General features: G+C 39.9%; 1 protein-coding gene across 2 annotated transcripts in view; it reads left to right on the forward strand.

The window, feature by feature from the left end:
• LOC101288707 (zinc finger protein 582) overlaps positions 1–20134 on the forward strand; it is a 55691-nt gene that overhangs the window by 15544 nt on the left and 20013 nt on the right. The window contains exons 5-6 of one of the 2 annotated variants that reach the window (XM_049703253.1): positions 7786–8583; positions 11038–11357. In XM_049703253.1, the coding sequence (XP_049559210.1) occupies positions 7786–8583; positions 11038–11060 (821 nt within the window). In that variant the 3' untranslated portion in view covers positions 11061–11357. Of the gene's footprint in view, positions 1–7785 lie in introns of those variants that run through there. The other variant, XM_033411996.2, reaches the window with a different exon arrangement.

The following is a 20134-nucleotide window of genomic DNA, read 5'->3' on the forward strand; positions in this document are numbered from 1 at the left end:
CCTTATGTTCCTTTTCTCTTGCTAAATTGGAACTTCCCACTGTGCTTAGGGTAGTGGTTATCTCCCCATTCTTAATCATTATTGGGCAGAATGAGAGCACTATTGTACTTTCTAACCCATCATTAGTTTTCTTTGTTACTGTCCTCTGAGAAGAGACCATCCTTGCTTTCTCTTTCCCTTCCTTCACAGCCTGTTCTTTAACATTTCCTCCGTTTTACTAACCTAATGAAAACTCATAGTTTTACTAGTTTTACTCTTATTTACAGTAAGTCCCCTACATACGAACGAGTTCTGTTCCAAGAGCATGTTCGTAAGTCCAATTTGTTCATAAGTCCAACAAAGTTAGCCTAGGTACCCAACTAACACAATCGGCTATATAGTACCTACTGTAATAGGTTTATAATACTTTGCACAAAAATAATACAAAAAAAACAAACACAAAAATAAAACAGTTTTAATCTTCCAGTTCAGTACCTTGAAAAGTATTGTAGTACAACAGCTGGCCCTTCTTACCAGTTTCATCACCGCTGCTTTTACGCTTCCAGACATCCTGGGTTTAAAATAAAGATACTGTACTACTGTACTCTACACAGTACTGCATAGTAAAGTACACAAAAGCACAACCACTTGGAGAGGATGCATACACATGACAATGTACGCCAGACACATGAACTAACGTGATTGGATATGCAAATGCATGTTTGCATCTTTGAAAGTTTGCAACTTGAAGGTTCGTATGTAGGGGACTCACTGTATTTGATGCTTATATTACTTACTGCCAGACCCATTCATGATTTCCATTTAAACTTAAATATAGTATTCAGAGTAACATTCATTGCTGGCCACTGTTTTTTTTTTTACTGTTTTCCCCTGTCTTGAGTTTACAGATTTATTTCAAATGCAATTTGGTTAGACTATTTTATTGAGTATTTATGTTTATCTCAATAAATGTTACATAGTTGGTATTCTCTGAATCCTTGTATGTCCAAAACAGTTTCTTGGACCTTCACAAGTTATATTTTTGGTTAGTGGAATGTTCTTGGATTACAGTTTTTTTCTCAGTAATCCAGAGATGTCACTTCACTGAATTCTGGCTTCTGATCTTCTAGAAGAGGAACCCAATGCTAGTCTGTTTCTTTTAGCTTATGGGGATGTATTCATTTCCTGTTGCTGCTGTAACAAATTATCAAAACTTAGCATCTTAAAAAAACACACATTTATTATCTGGAGGTCAGAGTCTGAAACAGGTCTCAGTGGGCCAAAATCAAGGTCTTGACAGGGCTGTGTTCTCTTCTAGAGGCTCTATGGGAGAATCTATTTCCTAGCCTTTTCAGCTTCCGGAGGCTACCCACCACCTTCCTTGGTGTGGCCCGTTTCCACCTTCAAAGCCAGCAGTAGCCAGCTGAGTCTTTCACACATTGCATCATTCTGACACTGACTCTTCTGCCTCCTCCTTTCTTTTCACCTTTAAGGACGCTTGTGATTATATTGGGCTCATCTGGACAACCCAGGATAATCTTGTCCTAAGGTCAGCTGATTAACAACCTTAATTTTATTTGCAACTTAATTCCCTCTTGCCATGTAAAAACATACCCACAGGTTCCTGGGATTAGGACATAGACATCTTTGGAGGGCCATAATTCTGCCTACCACAGTAACTGCTTCCATCCCAGCATTTGGCAAGAGTTTCTTTCTATCCTTAGAATTCGGGAACTTAGCAGGATATGTTTAAATATCTCACGTCTTTTTTTTAGCCCAAGATAATTTTCTTCTAAATATTGTTTATTACTTCTCAATTGTTCTATTTTATTTCTGCTTAAAAATGTTTAATATTTTGAATAAGCAGTATATCCTCATGATTCAAAAACTTGAAGATGTAAAAGGGATGCAGTAACAACTAAAGTGTGAGATTCAACCTCTTTATGCTAACATCACTTTTAATATCAGTAATCATAATTCCTCAAAATAACCTTGCAGTCAGATTTTCTTTGTAGGAGAAAAAATAAGACAGATGTAGAAAAGTGACTTGCTGAAAACCACAAACTACAAGTGACTTGTAGAATGTGAGTGGTTGAGTTGGTATTTACAGTCAGATCTCTGTGACTCTAAAATTTCCTTCCATGAAATACAAGGCCTACAGGGAAATGTTCCTCTATTTATTCCAGCCCCATATGGGTGGAATCAAGGTGGTAAACTCTTTAGAGAAAGCAATATCAGAGATAGCAGACATTTGCTTCATGACATCACAGAAGCCATGAGGCCAGATGAAAACAAAACTATATTAAGGGATAGAAACTCTGAGTTCTGGGTCTGACTCAGGGAGAAACTGCTGCCTTGGGCAAGCTTCGAGACCTTCTGAGGGAAAGCGTCCTTCCTCAGAGAGTGGGCAGACCAGGCCATGCATATTGTAGATGAGCGCTTCAGGATGGGTAACGCTAATTCTGCAGTCCAAGGCTTCCTGAATTTCTGCAGGTACATTCCAATCAGCAAAAGGAAATGACTAACTGTGGTGTTTGGGGCAGAGCCAAGACAGGCCATACCATACTATTGATAAGAAATTGTTTTGAACAAACCCATCTTCATGTTTTAACATTTTAGGCTGATTTTGAATTTTTCTCTATAATAATTTTGAGTTTATTTAATGTAAAAGTCATGTTTTTATCATGTTTTATGTTGTTTGCGCTTTGCTGCAGAACTTCAGGGTAATAAGAAATTTGGAGTTATTACCCTATTTGTAAAGGGGGAAAGCAAACCTGGAAGCAGTTATCACAATCCCACAGGCAACCTAACAGAAACCCACATTCATGTTATCTTAAACCTACACAGTTTCTGAACAACTCCGGTCACACTGATAGACTGAAGGAAGGTTGAGAGTCACACCAACTTTTCACACATAACCAAGGCCACACATTCTAAGACCTGCGGTCACACACAAAGACACGTCACATACAAAGCCCTCCTCGCACGGTCACGCTCCACGTCGCAGAATCCCATCCGCCACCCACGCAGAGGCAGGTGTATCCACTCACCTGCCTCTCCCCACCCTCAGTCACTGGCACCGTCTTGGGCCAAACCTCTCACGTCACAGACCCACAGCCTCCCCTTTGTCACAAACAGGCTGCCCCACAGCTCATACCCGGAGAAGTACGCAGGACAGGTCATGGCCCACAGGCACAACTCACGGAGAAAGATTCGGTTCTGGGCGGTCATACGAGGCCAAGGTTGAGGAGATGGAAGACCGGGCTCCAGCTTGACCAGAGCGACACGCCGAACTACACTCCCAAAAGCCAACTGCGGCCGGGGCCCAATCACGGTCCGGGTTTGTCTTCCCAGCATTCTTCGGGCGACCGGCCCTCCGGCTCTGGACTACATTTCCCATAAGGCACTGCGTTGGGGCCGCTCTCGGATGCCTCCTTGTTGTCCAACTGAGGAGCCAAGCTCCCTGGAGTTTATAAGCGGGTTCGTCCGCGGAGCCTTCGCGCGTTTTAATTCCGGGCGATTGTTTCCACGTTAGAGCGGGTCGACGTTCGGCTCCGCCCGGGTCCGGGTCCGAGCTCTTTATGGGTGGCGGGGAAGGTATTTTGGGGGTTCGGGGGTGGTGATGGGATGACCAAGTTCTGGCTATCCTGCCTCTGGACTACATTTCTCAGAGACCATGGCGGCAGGGAATGTGTCCAGCCACAAATGGATCCCAGCGTCTTTTCCTTAAAGATACTTAATCTGGGATTCGTAGACCCCACAAACCACTTAAGGTTTTGTGCAGTTTTGCTTTTTTTTTTTTTTTTTTGCGTTTTCTCTTAGGAATAGGACTATAGTTGTATGGATTCCCAAAGTTATCTGAGCCTTCCTCAGTATATTGTCAAAAAATACCAGAGCCGGACAGAATCGAAAGCTTCTCAAGGCAAAATTTATTCAGGAATTATTGCCATAGGGCGAGACACCTTTGTCCATAACTGGGCTCCATTCCAAATACAAGAACAAGTGGGGATTTATAGTGAAGGGGGGCGGTGTCACTGGATATACGGTTACTAAAAAAGAACCATCAAGGGTAAGAGGGAGTATCTGGCTAAAAGGACTTAATAGGATTCTTGCTGAGGGCTGGCGAGAGTGATGAGATGTTAAGGATGGGGGCGGGTGGTGGTGTTCTTGATAAATTGACCTAGGGGAATTCTTCCTAAAACTGGACTAAATGGGTGAAGGACAGAGCCCAAGACTGGGGCCTAGAGGAGCCTGACTAGAGTTAGTTCAGGGAGAGAGACAGAGAGAGTGTGTGTGTGTTTAGAGAAAGAAAGAGACTGACTGACTGATATCCATTGATAAATATATCTGATACATGTCGCTATAGATATCACTCTATATATACAGATGGTCCCCAACTTACGATAGTTCAGTTTAGGATTCTTTCACTTAGCAATGGCGTGAAAGCGATAATGCATTCAGTAGAAACTCTACTTTGAATTTTTAATTTTGACCCTTTCCTGGGCTAGTGCTATGCTCTATGATGCTCTCATGATGCTGGGCAGCAGCAAGTTGCAGCTCCCAGGCAGCCAGGACGTTATAAGGGTAAACCATGGATACACTTACAACCAGTCTATTTTTCACTTTCAGTACCGTGGTCAATAAGTTACCTGAGATGTTCAACCCTTTATTATAAAATAGGCTTTGTGTTAGACGATTTTGCCCAACTGTAGGCTCATATAAGTGGTCTGAGCACGTTTAAGGTAGGCGAGGCTAAGCTATGATGTTCAGTAGGTGTATTAATTGCATTTTCAATTTAGAATATTTTCAACTTACCATGGGGTTATCAGGCCATAACGCCATAGTAAATTGAGGAAGATCTGTAGCTATAGATGTGTGTATATATACATACAGATTTATATATACATATATATATATTTGCTAATCACTATGTAGCAAGCACTATAATATAGTAAGCACATAAGTCAATCCTCACAGCAACACTTTGAGGTACATAATGTCACCTATCCCATTTAAAGATTAGAGAACTGAGGCATGGAGAAGTTAAGGATACTGGTACAGCTGCCCTTCCAACCCCAGCAGTCTCACCCTGTTTAGACTCAATATATGTATACCACCTCTCAGAAATTTGGAACCACTAGTCTAGAAGCAGATTCTGGGAAAGACCTTAAGGTCTTATCTAAAAGGAGTGCCCTACAATCAAGAATGACTGGGCAAGTCATAGACTTACATGTGAATCTCATGTCCATTCATGTGGTGGATTACTCTACTGTTAATAAAAATTATGTTTGAAGAATTTTTCAGAACAAGGGAAAATGTCTGTGGTAATGTTAAACATTCACAATGATGTACGTGTTCTCAAAAAATAATTGTATTTAAATTGCACTGTCAGAAAGAAATTTGCCGATTACATTCAAATACTTTTTTAAATGAGTAAATCCATGGGTGTTAGGTAAGTTATTTAACTAGTATTGGACTCAATACATTAAAGCTATCTGAGAAAATTTTTTTATAGTGCCCTCTTTCCCTTTCCGAGGCAAATTTGCCCCTCCCCTTAGGGTCATGTGGTCACTTAGCTCTCAAAGTCTAAAAATGTTGGTTTTTCTTATCAGGATAACCACAAAGATGTGGCCATCAACTCCACTTAAGCAGAGTGTGTGTGGGTGGCTAATTCCCTCCCTCTCCTCCCACACATAGCCACCCAGAGGGATGTGTACAAACTGGAGAACGACAGGAGTCTCAGCTGTTGGTTAAGACCGTCCTCTCATAATTCACTATCACCTGAGCATCATGATTCCTCCATCTTGACCCTCCAGGGAAGTGCTAAAGTGTTTGACTGCATTTTGGAAGCAACAGTTTGAGATTTGTAAAGCTGGAAATAGGTCTGAGTTACTTCTGAAACTTCACCTTCCTGATTTTTCAAGGCATTCTCTTTACTTTGCTGTATCCATGTCCCCTCAAGGGATTGGGCATTTGGATAGCAATAGCATGACCAGGTCCCACTCATTTTCCTACATGGAAAGTTTAGCAATTCTAAGCCAAGTGTGATCGATTGTTGGAACAAGGGAATAGCTGTTGGTGGTGAAGAGACAGCAGCCTAGTAGCTGAGTGAGGAAGGGGTAAGCCATTGTAGGGAAAAACAAACAAACAAACCTCACCTGTTTGGCTTTCAAAGGTTTTCCTTCTAAACTCTTTTCTCAAAGGTTTACAGAGAAAATGAGGCTCCTTTCACATGCGATCTTAAACTGACTTTACTTTTGTCTTAGGGCACAAGCTAAGCTGCAAACTTAGCTTGACTCCAAAATATGGTGGCTCAACATAAGAATTTATTTCCTAGACACTGAGTGCCAGCACCTTGAGCTCATTCTTCCCAGCTTCCAGAACTGTGAGAAAAAATTTTCTGTTGTTTATAACTTACCCAGTCTGTGGTATTTTGTTACAGCAGCCCAAATGGACTAAGACACCTGACATGGGTTTGGGCAAAAAAGACACACAAACACACACACACACACGATCACCTGAACTAAAATTAGGATTGGTACTCAGGGCAAACCAGCTTCAGTACTCTTTGTGCTGGTAGCTCAAATTTCCTTAGATTTTTGCCTGGTAATTCTGGGCTATTTTTTTCAGATCTTTGATAAAGATTTTTTGGTGTAAGTTTTATTTTTTAAATGTGTTTTTATTGGAAGGGTTGCTCTGGCTTATCTTCTCCTGAAATCCTGTTTTTTTTTTTTCCTAATTTCTTAAGATCAGTATTAAGACTGTGTATGTGTGTGTCTTTTTTAAATTAGGAAGGTATTTAAAGATATAAAATATGGGAAATGGGTGCTTAAAAACTGTTAGAAGGGTAACAGGAGCTGGCTCTCCAGAAATGCCTTCCAGAATGTGGCAACACTGAATCTTTGGAAGATGTGCTACCTCAGCCACAGCCAAGATGTAGAGACACAGGAGCTGCCACTAGGACCACCACCTGCAAGTGCACACTGCCTTAGCTATGATCTGGGATCAGAAAGTAAGGTGATGAAGCCACCACCACTGCTGCTACATGTACTTTGAAACTGGAGTGAAGAGGCCAGCAACAACATTTTGATAGCCAAAGCAGCAGAAAATGTTGCTTCTATCATCTGAATTTCACACAAGTGTGCCTAAAGGGTGGAAACTTAGTTCCCTTCAGAGTCCTCAGTGCCAGGAGCTGGAAAATTACTTTCCCAGCCTAAGTAGAGGAAGGCCAACTAGGAGGTGGGAATGGATACTGAATGCCAGTTGACAAAATTAACTACAGTCACTGTACTTTCAATTGCTAGAATTTCTATTTAGTTCTTTGTCAGTGTCCTTTGCTTGGTTTGTTTTCCTTTCAGCAGTTAAGATTTTTGTTTCTTCCTTGATCTCTTGATGCATTTTAAACCATACTTATGTTCTCTCTCAATATATGCTGCTGTCTTGTTCTTGCTCCTGATTTGGGCTTGTGCACTTCTCCTTGGCCAAGGGCACCCAACCTCATCCTGCGTGCTGCCCTGATGAGGTTGTGTCTGGTCCTTGCAGCCAGGGGGGCAGCTCTTCCAGGTCAGAGCCCACCTAGTATCCCATCAATGTTTCAAGCATGCATTGCTGATTGGCTGGATCCTTCCAGCTAAAGCAGGAACTCTGGGGATTTTGGAGAACAGGAACTGCATAGTCACATTTGGGAGCTGTATGGAACACTTACTTTTTTCATAAGCATTATTTTCAGTTTAAAACTATTTCTACTAAAGAAGCTCTAACTGACACCAGGGACTAAAGCATCTCTGCTTTTTCATTATTTTTCAGATCAGGTATCCCAATGGGAGAAAATGGAAAAATTTATAAACAAAGATCCTGAGAACCCCAGTTTCCAAGATGACTGGGAATGTGAAGGCACATTTGAAACATATCACAGAAATGAGGATGGAAGTTCCAGTCAAGTCATAATCACTCATGAAGAAATACCTGCTTTGACACAGCAAACATCCCATAACCTGCTTCATAACATTCCACCTGGAAGTAGACCCTATGTGTGTAATGAATGTAGAAAAGGCTTTTGGCAGAAGAAATGTCTTCTTAGTCATCAGAAAATTCATACTGGTGAGAAATCTTATGAATGTCAGCAATGTGGGAAGGCTTTCCATCGCCGTTCCTATCTTCCTCAACATCAGAGAACTCATAGTGGGGAAAGACCCTATGAATGTACAGAATGTGGAAAGGCCTTTGGTTCTGTCTCACTCTTTACCAGACATCAGAGAATTCATACTGGTGAGAAACCCTATGAATGTAAGGATTGTGGAAAAACCTTTGTTCGGCTCTCACAACTTAACATACATCACAGAACTCATACTGGTGAAAAACCCTATCAATGTACTGAATGTGGAAAAGCTTTCAGTTACTTATCACTGATTATTAAACATCAGAGAATTCATACTGGAGAAAAGCCCTATGTCTGTAAGGAATGTGGAAAGGCCTTTAGAGGTATCACCCAACTTAATGAACATCAAAGAACCCATACTGGTGAGAAGCCATATAAATGTAATGAATGTGGAAAGGCCTTTGGCCATCGTTCATATCTTCCTCAACATCAGAGGATCCATACTGGTAAGAAACCTTACAAATGTAAGGTTTGTGGGAAAGCCTTTAGGCAGGGCTCACAGCTTAACCACCACCAAAGAATTCATACTGGTGAGAAACCCTATAAATGTAATGAATGTGGGAAGGCATTTAGGCAGGGCTCACAGCTTAAACAACACCAGATAATTCACACCGGTGAGAAGCCTTATGAATGCAAGGAATGTGGGAAAGCCTTTAGTCAGTGCTCACAACTTACTCGACATAAGAAAATTCATTCCTAATGTATGTAAGAAATGTGGGAAGGCCTTCGGGCACTCTCCTCTTCCTCAACTTTAAGGAATTCATGCTATGGAAAATCCCCATAAATAAGTGAAGCAAAGACTTCACTGGTCTCATCCCTCAAGGAACATCAGGTAATTATGTACAACCTTGTGAAATGTGGAAACGCTTTTTGGTTCAACTCATGTTACATTCATCAGCAGATTCATCACCATCACATTCAACATTAAAGATCATATTAATATGATAATGTAGCAAAGCTTCCCAACACTACCTAGCAATCATTAGTAATTGGAAAATTCATGCTGGCTAGCAACAATTAAAGTAGAGAAATTTTGGAAACCCTTTAGTTTAAGCTAATTCTAACTTACATAAAGAAAGCAAAAGAGAAAGTAATCCTGTGAATGTCAGGTATGTGGGAAGTTCTTTAGCCATAAGTCTCTTATGGCTAAAGAAAATTCATATTTGAAGAATATAAGTTAAAAAAAATCCCCGTTCATCATTTACTGTGCATCAGAAAATACACAGTGAATAAAACACCACACATTTAAAAACAACAGTTAAACATTTAACTATCAAGTTGAGGAAGGTGTGGAGAAGTTTGTAACCAATCATATAGGGCTATAGCTCAGGTAAAAATGTAATAAGTTAGACATTAACAAAATATTTATGTTACATACTACCTAATATTTTCTCCTTCAGTGAAACAATGAGAGCAAGATGAAGTGAATGAGCAGTATAAAACAAAACCCGTGGGATGTGACCATATCTATACTCAAAGTTACTACTTTAAATGCATTTATAGATAAGAAAACTACAAACAATGTAAATAATAAGCAAACCAGAGACCTCGAGAAGGTAGAAAATGAACATAACTCACCAAAAGACAGAATTAAGAAAAAAAATTAATTGAAATTTAAACAGAGAAGTAGGTTTTATTAACCTTGAAGCCTTTTCTTTAAAAAGAAAATATAAGCACTTATAAATTTTGTAAAAGTATGCTACAGTATTGTTAAAAACGAGGATGTAAACAAGCAAACAAAAAAAAAAGAGGATGTAATAACACACATAAAGAGTATTCAAAAATAAGGTTGAATGCTTTACATTTTTGATACCAATAAATTTCAAATTTATATATACTTCACTTCCTATAAAGAAAAACCTAAGTTTTCCAGAGTTGACTGAATATTAGAAAAGGACAGATTTTATAGGGAATTCACTTAAGTGGTTTTTTTTTAAACTGTAGTATCATCAGTTGTTAAGAGCAAAGATTTACCAAACTATAAGTGTATAGAAAATATCTATGATACAAATTTCCAAGTTTGAAAACATGCAGATTTCATCAGTTCCTTTTCTGAATCTTGCATAATTTCAATAATATAAACAGAAACCAAGATTTGCAGATGTCCTCAACCTCCCAATTACAAAAAAAATGTTGAGTACCTATGAGAGCCAGGTACTTTTCTACATGTTAATTGTGAATTTAAATTTAAAAAGTCATAAGAACTAGCATATTAATACATCTTAGTTTTTTCTCTTTAAAATGGAAATATTTTTAAACCAGTAATATATTCATTAGTATTTTTTAAACTAGAAGATTACTTTTCAGGAATTTAGAAGAACGTATCTATTTCCAAGTTTGATTATCCTTCCACAGTTTACACAGATTAACTAAAAGGAAAAGATTTAAAAATTACTTGATCCTTGCATTGAAGAATGGTATGATGACCTAGGTAGAATCAGAATGTGATACTTAATTATTAACCACAAAAATAAGAACAACTTAGAATCACCTGGACATATGCATTTTCTTTAGAAAATGTGGAATGTCTTCTTTTATTCAGCCTTCTTTAAAATGGAAATTTAAAAAAATGAGTAGAAAGCTACATTTCTCAATTTTTACATAACTTATACAAATGTTTGTAAAGGCTGTCCTTGGAAGAGAATTGAAGAAAACTTTAGCTAAGCAAGTTTAACCTATGTCTCAAGAAGACCAGTTCTAACTATGTCTTCCTCTATATCCAAATGAAAACATTACTTTTGAGGTTTCCTTCAGTCAAGTATAAAAAGGAAGATTTCATAATATCAGTGTTTTGCTTTATTTTTAAAGTTTGTATTTAAGCATCTCTGAAATCTTTAAGCATGAATCTTGAAAGAACTGCTTGCAGTCCTAAAATGTATTATTTTGTTTTTGTTTTGTAGGAAATAATGTTAATAGTCCTTGAAATATATGCTTCTTAAATTCCTCTGTTACATCGTGAACGACATCAATATAATTTTTCTTCTTTTTGCTTTAGTCTTCCAACCATATATATTCTGTGAAAATTTCTAAACAGAGAGAAAGCAATATTCTCTATTTCCAACTTTTGTTAGGTTTTAGGATAACTGACAAGATCAGAATGAAGTCATTACAGCAATCAGTTATTACTGTTTCAGTTATTCTTGATTTGTGACAACTGTTCTTCACTATACCAACAGAATGTTTAAGTGGCTATAATAAAATCAGTCAATTGCATATATAATCTTGTATAATTATGTGAAATACTTCTAATACACTGACATTATTCCTTCCAAGTATATTTTTATATTAACATATACCTTGACATGCCTACAAACAATATCCTTTCCAACATTTATTCCGTATCATAACGTTGGTATGTGGACATTCCTTTTATTTTATGTATGCTAATATGCATGGTGGTATCTCACTGTGGTTTTAATCTGCATTTCCCTAATGACTAACATTGAACCTGTTTTCATGTACTTATTTGCCATCAGTTAATCTTTAATGAAATATCTGTTCAAATCTGTGGCCCATTTAAAGTTGATTTGTTTGCTTTCTTTTGAGCTTTGAGTGCTCTTTATATATTCCAGATCAAATCCCTTTTCATATTTGTGAAATGCAAATTTTTTCTAGGCTGTTATCTTCTCATCTTAGGAGTATGTTCTGAGGAGTAGAAATTCTTAATTTTTGATGAGGTCATTATTTATCATTTTTATCTTTTATGAATTGTGTTTTTGGTGTCATATCAAAAGAAACCTTTGCCTAACCTAAAGCTACAAATATTTTCTCCTAAAAGTTTTGTAGTTTTAGGTTTTACATTTAGCTCTATCATATTTTTGAGTCAATTTTTGTATACGCTGCAAGAGATGGATCAAAGTTGGTTTTTTTTTTTTTTTTTTTTTTTTGCATATAGACATCCAGTTGTTCCAGCATCAATTGATAAAACACTTTCCATTCTCCACTGGATTGCCTTTGCTTCTTTTTCAAAAAAAAATCAATTGACCATATATGTACAGGTTTATTTCTGGACTCTAGTTTGTTCCATTAACCTTTTTCTGTCTTTATACCCAATACTCTCTTGATGACTGTAGCTTTATGAGTCCTGAAGTCAGGTAATGTAAGCCCTCCAACTTTACTCTTTTTCAAAATTGCTTTGGGACTTCCCTGGTGGTGCAGTGGTTAAGAATCCTCCTGCCGGGCTTCCCTGGTGGGCAGTGGTTGAGAGTCCGCCTGCCAATGCAGGGAACACGGGTTCGTGCCCCAGTCCGGGAAGATCCCACATGCCATGGAGCGGCTGGGCCCATGAGCCATGGCCGCTGAGCCTGCGCGTCTGGAGCGTGTGCTCCGCAACAGGAGAGGCCACAACAGTGAGAGGCCCGCGTAAGGCAAAAAAAAAAAAAAAAAAAAAAGAATCCTCCTGCCAATGCAGGGGACACAGGTTTGATCCCTGATCTGGGAAGATCCCACATGCTGCAGAGCAACTAAGCCTGTGTTCCACAACTACTGAAGCCTGTGGACCCTAGAGCCCGCATGCCACAATTACTGAGACCACGCACCACAACTACTGAAGCCTGTGCACCACAAGAAAAGCCACCACAATGAGAAGCCCATGCACCACAACAAAGAGTATCCCCTGCTCGCTGCAACTGGAGAAAGCCCATGCACAATGAAGACCCAACGCAGCCAAAAAATAAATTAAAAAAAAAAAACACTTAAAATAAAAACTGCTTTGACTATTCAACTTTTGCATTTCCATATGAATGGTCGAATCAGATTATTGATTTCTATTAAAAAGGCTACAGGGATTTTGATTGAGATGTTAAATTTATAAATGAATTCTGGGAGAACTGATGTTTTAACAATATTGGGATTTCCAATGCATAAACATATCTCTGTATTTCTTCAACATTTCTCTCAACTGTGTTTTGTAGTCTTTAGTGTACAGGTCTTTTAAGTATTTCATTTTTTGGTGCTATTTTAATAAGTATTTTAATTTCAATTTCTGATTTTTAATGCTAGTATATAGAAATGTAATTGATTTTTTTTTTTTCCAGTACGCAGGCCTCTCACTGTTGTGGCCTCTCCCGTTGTGGAGCACAGGCTCCGGATGCGCAGGCTCAGCGGCCATGGCTCACGGGCCTAGCCTCTCCACGGCATGTGGGATCTTCCCAGACTGGGGCACGAACCCATGTCCCCTGCATTGGCAGGCAGACTCTCAACCACTGCGCCACCAGGGAAGCCCTGTAATTGGTTTTTATATATTGATCTTATATTCTGCAACCTTGATAAACATTTATTTTTAAAGTAATTTTTTGTACAATCCATAGGACTTTCTATGTAATCATGTCACCCACAAATACAGTTTTACTGCTTTCTTTCCAGTCTGCCTTTTGTTTCTTTTCTTTTTTTCTTTTTTTTTTTTGCGGTACACGGACCTCTCACTGTTGTGGCCTCTCCCGTTGTGGAGCACAGGCTCCGGATGCGCAGGCTCAGCAGCCATGGCTCATGGGCCCAGCCGCTCCGCGGCATGTGGGATCTTCCCGGACCGGGGCACGAACCCGTGTCCCCTGCAACGGCAGGCGGACTCTCAACCACTGCGTCACCAGGGAAGCCCACTTTTCATATTTTGATGCAAAACTGAGATACATTTTTACACCCACACCTCTCTTTCACATCGTCTATATGTATGAACGTGTAATTTGCAAAACTGGCCATGGGATGGGGCCCAGATATTTGGTCAAATATTATTCAGGGTGTTTCTGTGAGGGTGTTTCTGGATGGGATTAACATTTTAGAAAAGTAAAAAAAAATTTTCTTTGGCTGTGCTGCACAGCATGCAGGATCTTAGTTCCCCAACCAGGGATCAAACCCATGACCCTGCAGTGGAAGTGTGGAATCTTAACCACTGGACTGCCAGGGAAGTCCCGTGGGATTAACATTAAAATTGGTGAAGGGACTTCCCTGGTGGAGCAGTGGTTAAGAATCAGCCTGCCAGTGCAGGGGACACGCGCTCAAGCCCTGGTCAGGGAAGATCCCACATGCCTCAGAGCAATTAAGCCTGTGTGCCACAACTACTGAACCTGTGCTCTAGAGACCATGAGCCACGACTACTGAGCCTGCATGCCACAATTACTGAAGCCCGCGTGCTTAGAGCCCGTGCTCCACAACAAGAGAAGTCACCGGCATGAGAAGACCGTGCACTGCAATGAAGAGTAGACCCCGCTCGCCGCAACTAGAGGAAGCCTGCACGCAGCAACAAAGAACTGACGCAGCCAAAAATAAATAAATAAATAAATTTATGTTAAAAAAAAATCATACTTTAAAATTGGTGGACTTTGAGTAATCAGATTGTCCTCTGTAATAAGGCCTGAATACAACAAAAAGATCAGCTTCCCCTGGGCAAGAGAGAATTCTCTCGCAGTGGCCTTTGGACTTCATCTGAAACATCAGCTCTTCCTGGCTCTACAGCAGATGGCCTTCAGGCTGGAGCTGAAACATCAATGTTCCTGGGTCTCAAGCCTGCCAGCCCACCCTGCAGATTTTGGATTAGCCAACCTCTGTAATCAAATGAACCAATTCCTTACAATACATCTCTATGTCTATATACATCCTATTGACTCTGTTTCTCTGGAGAAAAACCTGATTAATACAAAGTGCCTATCTGTGTTTCTAGCTTGACCATGAACTCCTTATGGGCTGACACTCTATTTTATTGGTTTCTGAACTCTCAGGATCCAACATGTGCCTAGAGAATATTTGTTGACTAGAGTTAAACTGACAGTATTTTAAAACCATTAAGGACTTCCCTGGAAGTCCAGTGTTAAGACTTTGCCTTCCAATGCAGGGGGTGCGGGTCTGATCCCTGGTTGGGGAGCTAAGCTCCCACATGCCTCGTGGCCAAAAAACTAAAACATAAAACAGAAACAATATTATAACAAATTCAATAAAGACTTTAAAAATGGTCCAAATCAAAAAAAAAATCTTAAAAAAAATAATAAAATATAACCATGAATATCTCATCTTCCTGAAGTATTAAGTGGGACCCCCATCTGCACTGGACACAATCTCAGTAGAGATTTTATAGGAAATATTGTTGGTATTTTTAATAAATGATAATTTTAAAAAAACATTTATTTATTAGGTTGCACTGGGTCTTAGTTGCGGCACGCGGGCTCCTTAGTTGCGTCATGTGAACTCCTAGTTGTAGCATGCATGTGGGATCTAGTTCCCTGACCCAGGATCGAACCAGGGCCCCCTGTATTGGGAGCGTGGACTCTTATCCACTGTGCCACCAGGGAGGTCCCCAGGAACTATTGTTTTATATGAAATATATTTTCTGGTTCTTAGGGAGGGGAAATTCCTTATCTAAGATCCCAGGATTATTTTAACAGTCGTAAGCTTTGTTTTGCATCAATTTGCATATCGTATCTCTTAAAATGTGAGACAACTAGTATGACCTATTTCTCCCTGTCTTAGCCAACTGCTGTGATTTTTAAAGTATGTAAAAATTACAACAAGTTCCTACTGTATAGCACAGGGAACTATATTCAATATTCTTTAATAAACCATAATGTAAAAGAATATGAAAAAGAATACATGTATACATAATATATATATATATATATATATGAATCACTTTGCTGTACACCAGAAACTAATACAACATTGTAAATCAACTATACTCCAAAAAAAATTTTTTTTAAGTAAAGTATGTAACAATTACTAATAAAATCAGTTGCCCTTTCTTCTCTCTCCTGTTTGGGTAGAAAGTAGGCCGTTGCTCCTCTAGATTCTTAGTGTTTTGTGAGGCCTGGTCCTTAGAGTGTTGTCTAAGGCAGGCTGATGGCTTTTCATTTGACCTGTTCTGCTACCTGACCTTTATTCTTCCTCTTTGAGGTTGTCATCGGTCTGGAGAGCTGCCACCATCAGCAGGTACCATCAGCCTTCTTGTTGGCCGAAATATCAACAAATCGGGCCCAGGAGTCTCAGAGGAACCTCTGTGAAAAAAGGCCCCTAGAGCTAGTGCATCTTTAGGAGGCAGAGATAGGGATAGAATTTCCCAGAAAGGGTGGCTGTCACCCCTTCGTGTAAAACTGAGATGACGCCAGGGCCGTGTCGGCTACACCCCTGAATATACTATGTTCATTTGGCCAGCGAAGCCAGTGGGGTCCTTTGCTTGCTAATCATTCGTCGACTTGCTCAGGCATGCGGATGTCAAGGGGAGACTCACAAGGCCTCCAAGAGAGAAATCTCAGCTTCCAGGACATAGAGCCGTTGCACCTGGGGCCTCTGTCTGGAAGGTGGCGCTGCCGTACTGCGAAACAGCATTTCCCACGGTGATTTTTTTTTTTTTAAACTGATGCCTTCTTTTTTTTTTTCTTCTTTTCTTTTCTTCTAGGATGCCATACCGTTTTCATTAGGAACCTCTGTCTCCCAACTGCCAAGGCTCACTTTGATGACGTCAACAACATGGATATTCTAAATTCTGAGTCCACCAAACGCAGTGTTGGGTGGAAAACTCCTACTCTCGCCTGTGTATCTCATCACCGGTTTCCTTCTCTAAGATAATCATAGTTCTACCAGAGTTCTCCTAAGGGCCCCACACCCAAAGTATTATATCAAAGAACTACAATGCCTTTTATGTTTCTGCCTGTTTTCCCAACAATCTGCCCAATCCTAGATCCAGGAGTCTTATGCATCTCTGATGACAGTGAATTCCAAACTTGGCTGTAAATCTGAATCACCTGACCAGAGGGTTAGTTTAATTTTGATATTTTCTTACTCAATAATTTTAATTTTCTAGTGATTCAAATAAAGCAAGAACATATTACTTTATGAAAGAGCAAAATATATAGAGAGAGATCACTGTCTTCTCAAACTGTTTTTCAGTATTGTCCTCCCAAGAAACCTTTTTTAGACTTTTCTTTTTCTAATCATTCCCACCTCCATGAAATTTTAATACCACAGAAGTACTGTATATGTTTATATATATGTTTATGTATGTCTGTTTCTTTTAAAGAATAAAGGAATATTTTTCCCCCACCAAGAATCAATTTTTTAAAAAAATCATTTTTTGCCCCCTTGGGGATGATATCGCCCCAGTGGAGAACTATAATATGCTATATAATAATATACTAATATACAATAAATGGAGCAAAATTTCCTTTGGATAAGTCTTTACCGTTTGAAGATTCTTCCCAAGAAGTAACTAAAAATAACTTCGGTCTGAATGATTCCAGACACTTTTGTAAATATTATCACATACATACATAAATGTACCCATAAAAACCCAACAGGGATGGCATCGAACAAGAAAACTATAGACCAATATTATTTATCAATATAGATGCAGAACTTCCAAATGCAGTGTTAACAAATTTAATCTACCAACTTCATTGAAGAGTAACCCACCATAACTAAAAAAGGCACATCCCAGGAATAAATGATTGCTCACATTATTAACACAGCTCAGAAAATGAATAATTTAAAGAAGAAATGATCATCTCCGTAGGTTCCAACAAATAAATTTCATCCAAACCAGAGAAAACTGTCTGCAATTTCAAAATGGAATAAAATCTCTTAGTTTGATTCAAAAGCCTAACAATATTATTATTATTTTTATTTATTTATTTTTTTTGCGTACGCGGGCCTCTCACTGCTGTGGCCTCTCCCGTTGCGGAGCACAGGCTCTGGACGCGCAGGCCAGGCGGCCATGGCTCGCAGGCCCAGCGTCCATGGCTCACGGGCCCAGCTGCTCCATGGCACGCGGGATCATCCCGGACCGGGGCACGAACCCGCGCCCCCCGCACCGGCAGGCAGACTCCCAACCACTGCGCCACCAGGGAAGCCCAGGAAGCCTGATTTTTAATGGTAAATATTGATAGTATTTGTGGTCAAGACAGGAACAATACAAAGAGACCCATAATTACCATGACGAGTATTATATCAGAGAAACTTGCCAACACACTAAATCTAGAAATAAGAGGTAAATGTTGGATAGAAAAAGAAAAAAAAATTGTTATATGGTTGTACAGCTTAGACATTCAAGAGATTCAACAAACAAAATAATGGAACTGACAAGCGGATTAAAAACCCGGTCTGATCTAGAACAGAGGAAGAAACAATCTTACCCAAGTAACCAGTTAAAAATGTAATCAGAATAAAACAAAACAAAAAATCCTTCCCAATGGTGATGAAGCCAATATAAACCTTAGGAATAGATTTAGTATGAAAAAAATACTAGACTGGAATGAAATATATACCTATAAAATATTAATAAAGGAGAATGAAAACAACATGGTAAATGGAACGTTATATTCCTGAAAGGAAAAATTATTAATTTCAAAGATGTCTGTTCCCCCACCAATTAATCTATAAATTCACTAAAATTCCAATCCACGTACCAATAGTATTTATTAGGAGATTTTCCAAGACAATTTTAAAATCCACACAAAGGAGGAATCCACGAGAATAAATACCACAACTTTGCAAATGGTGAACGCTTACGTAGGAAATGTGGTACCCACTATCAAACACAGAAGTATAAAGTTCCCACTATTAAAACAATGTGATAGTTGTTCCGTAGAGAAGAGTGGGGTGTGAGGGTTGAAACAGACACCGAGTCCATAAATAGATGGATTGGATTCACGTATAGAGATTTACGATACAACAGATTTGGACATTTCAAATCAGCAGGAAAATAAGACTATTTATTCAGTAAATTGTCTTAGAATATTTTGGATATCCACGGCAGAATTGGTGGAGGGTAATACTTAAGGCGTCTCTGAGTTCAAATAGAAAAATGAGAAAATACAAACCGAAAGACTACATAAAAGTGTTACTACAAACAAGGTGAATACGAAATGGTAGAATATAACAGTAGATTCAACGTAAAGAATCTCCCGCCGCCCCCTTCCCCAAATGAGCCGATGTTGAAATTCAGGATGAAAGTTTGAATGATGGTTAAAGTTTGCAATGCCCTGACTACTCATTTTTTGACAATAAATATTCTAATTTCCTCTACTCTCTATTCCTCTTCCCTGTTTTCTCCACAGCCTTTTCAACATTCGATATACTATTTATTTTACTCATTCTTTGGTGGTCTGTTTCTATTCACTTGAAAGTAAGATCTGAGAGGTCGGGGGATTTTGTGGGGTTTTTTTCCTCTGCTATATCCCTCTGAACGGCTTTTCCTTATTTACTCCAACTTCCAAAGCAGCTACTAATTTACCGTTTTCTTAGTCTCCCATACGACGGACCATTTACACTCTGGTCAGGGGCAGAATGGGGTTCAATTCCAGTGATCTGGTCCAAAGACGTGCGTCTCATATTCACTACTTCTGAACAGTGATAATAACGACATTCCCATTTTGCAGGTGAGAAGTGTAATAATTTGCTGTTATCACAGAGGTGATAGAGCCTATTCGGGGTTCCCTCGCTGATCTTGCTGCCATAAAACTTAGCACAGAAAGAAAATCACGTTCCCGCAGACAGGCTCAGAGGGCCGCACTCGGAGCGACACGGCGGTCACACGGACACAGACAGCGTCAAATCACAGGTACACACAGGAGCACACCAGGGGCTCCGCCGCACCTGGCTTAGACCCCGTAACTAGGGACATTTCTGGTCTCCAGGCGCGGGAGGGACAAGTGCGCATTCTATGGGCCTGCGCACACTCGCACCCAGCCACGCCACGCGCCCCGAAACCCTGGGCCCCAACCCCCGATCGTAGTCTTTCTGCTGAAACCCTGGGCCAAGACCCTCGAGCGTAGTCACATACCTGCGCAGGCACCCCCGCTCTGACGCTAAGGTTCCGCCTCCCATTCTCTACAGCCTAAGAACACGCCCCTCTCCGTTAAACCCCGCCCCGTTCCACGCCTCTCGAGTCTAACCCCTCCCCTTATTCCGCCCACCTGGGAGATTCGGCGCCTGCGCACTCGGTTCCCGGGCGTCGGCTCCGAAGTCCTTCGGGTGAGTGCGGCTGGCTTCCGGGGGGAGGCCTCTGGGTTGTTTTGG

The sequence above is a fragment of the Orcinus orca genome, chromosome 20, assembly GCF_937001465.1.
Source record: "Orcinus orca chromosome 20, mOrcOrc1.1, whole genome shotgun sequence".
NCBI lineage: Eukaryota > Metazoa > Chordata > Mammalia > Artiodactyla > Delphinidae > Orcinus > Orcinus orca.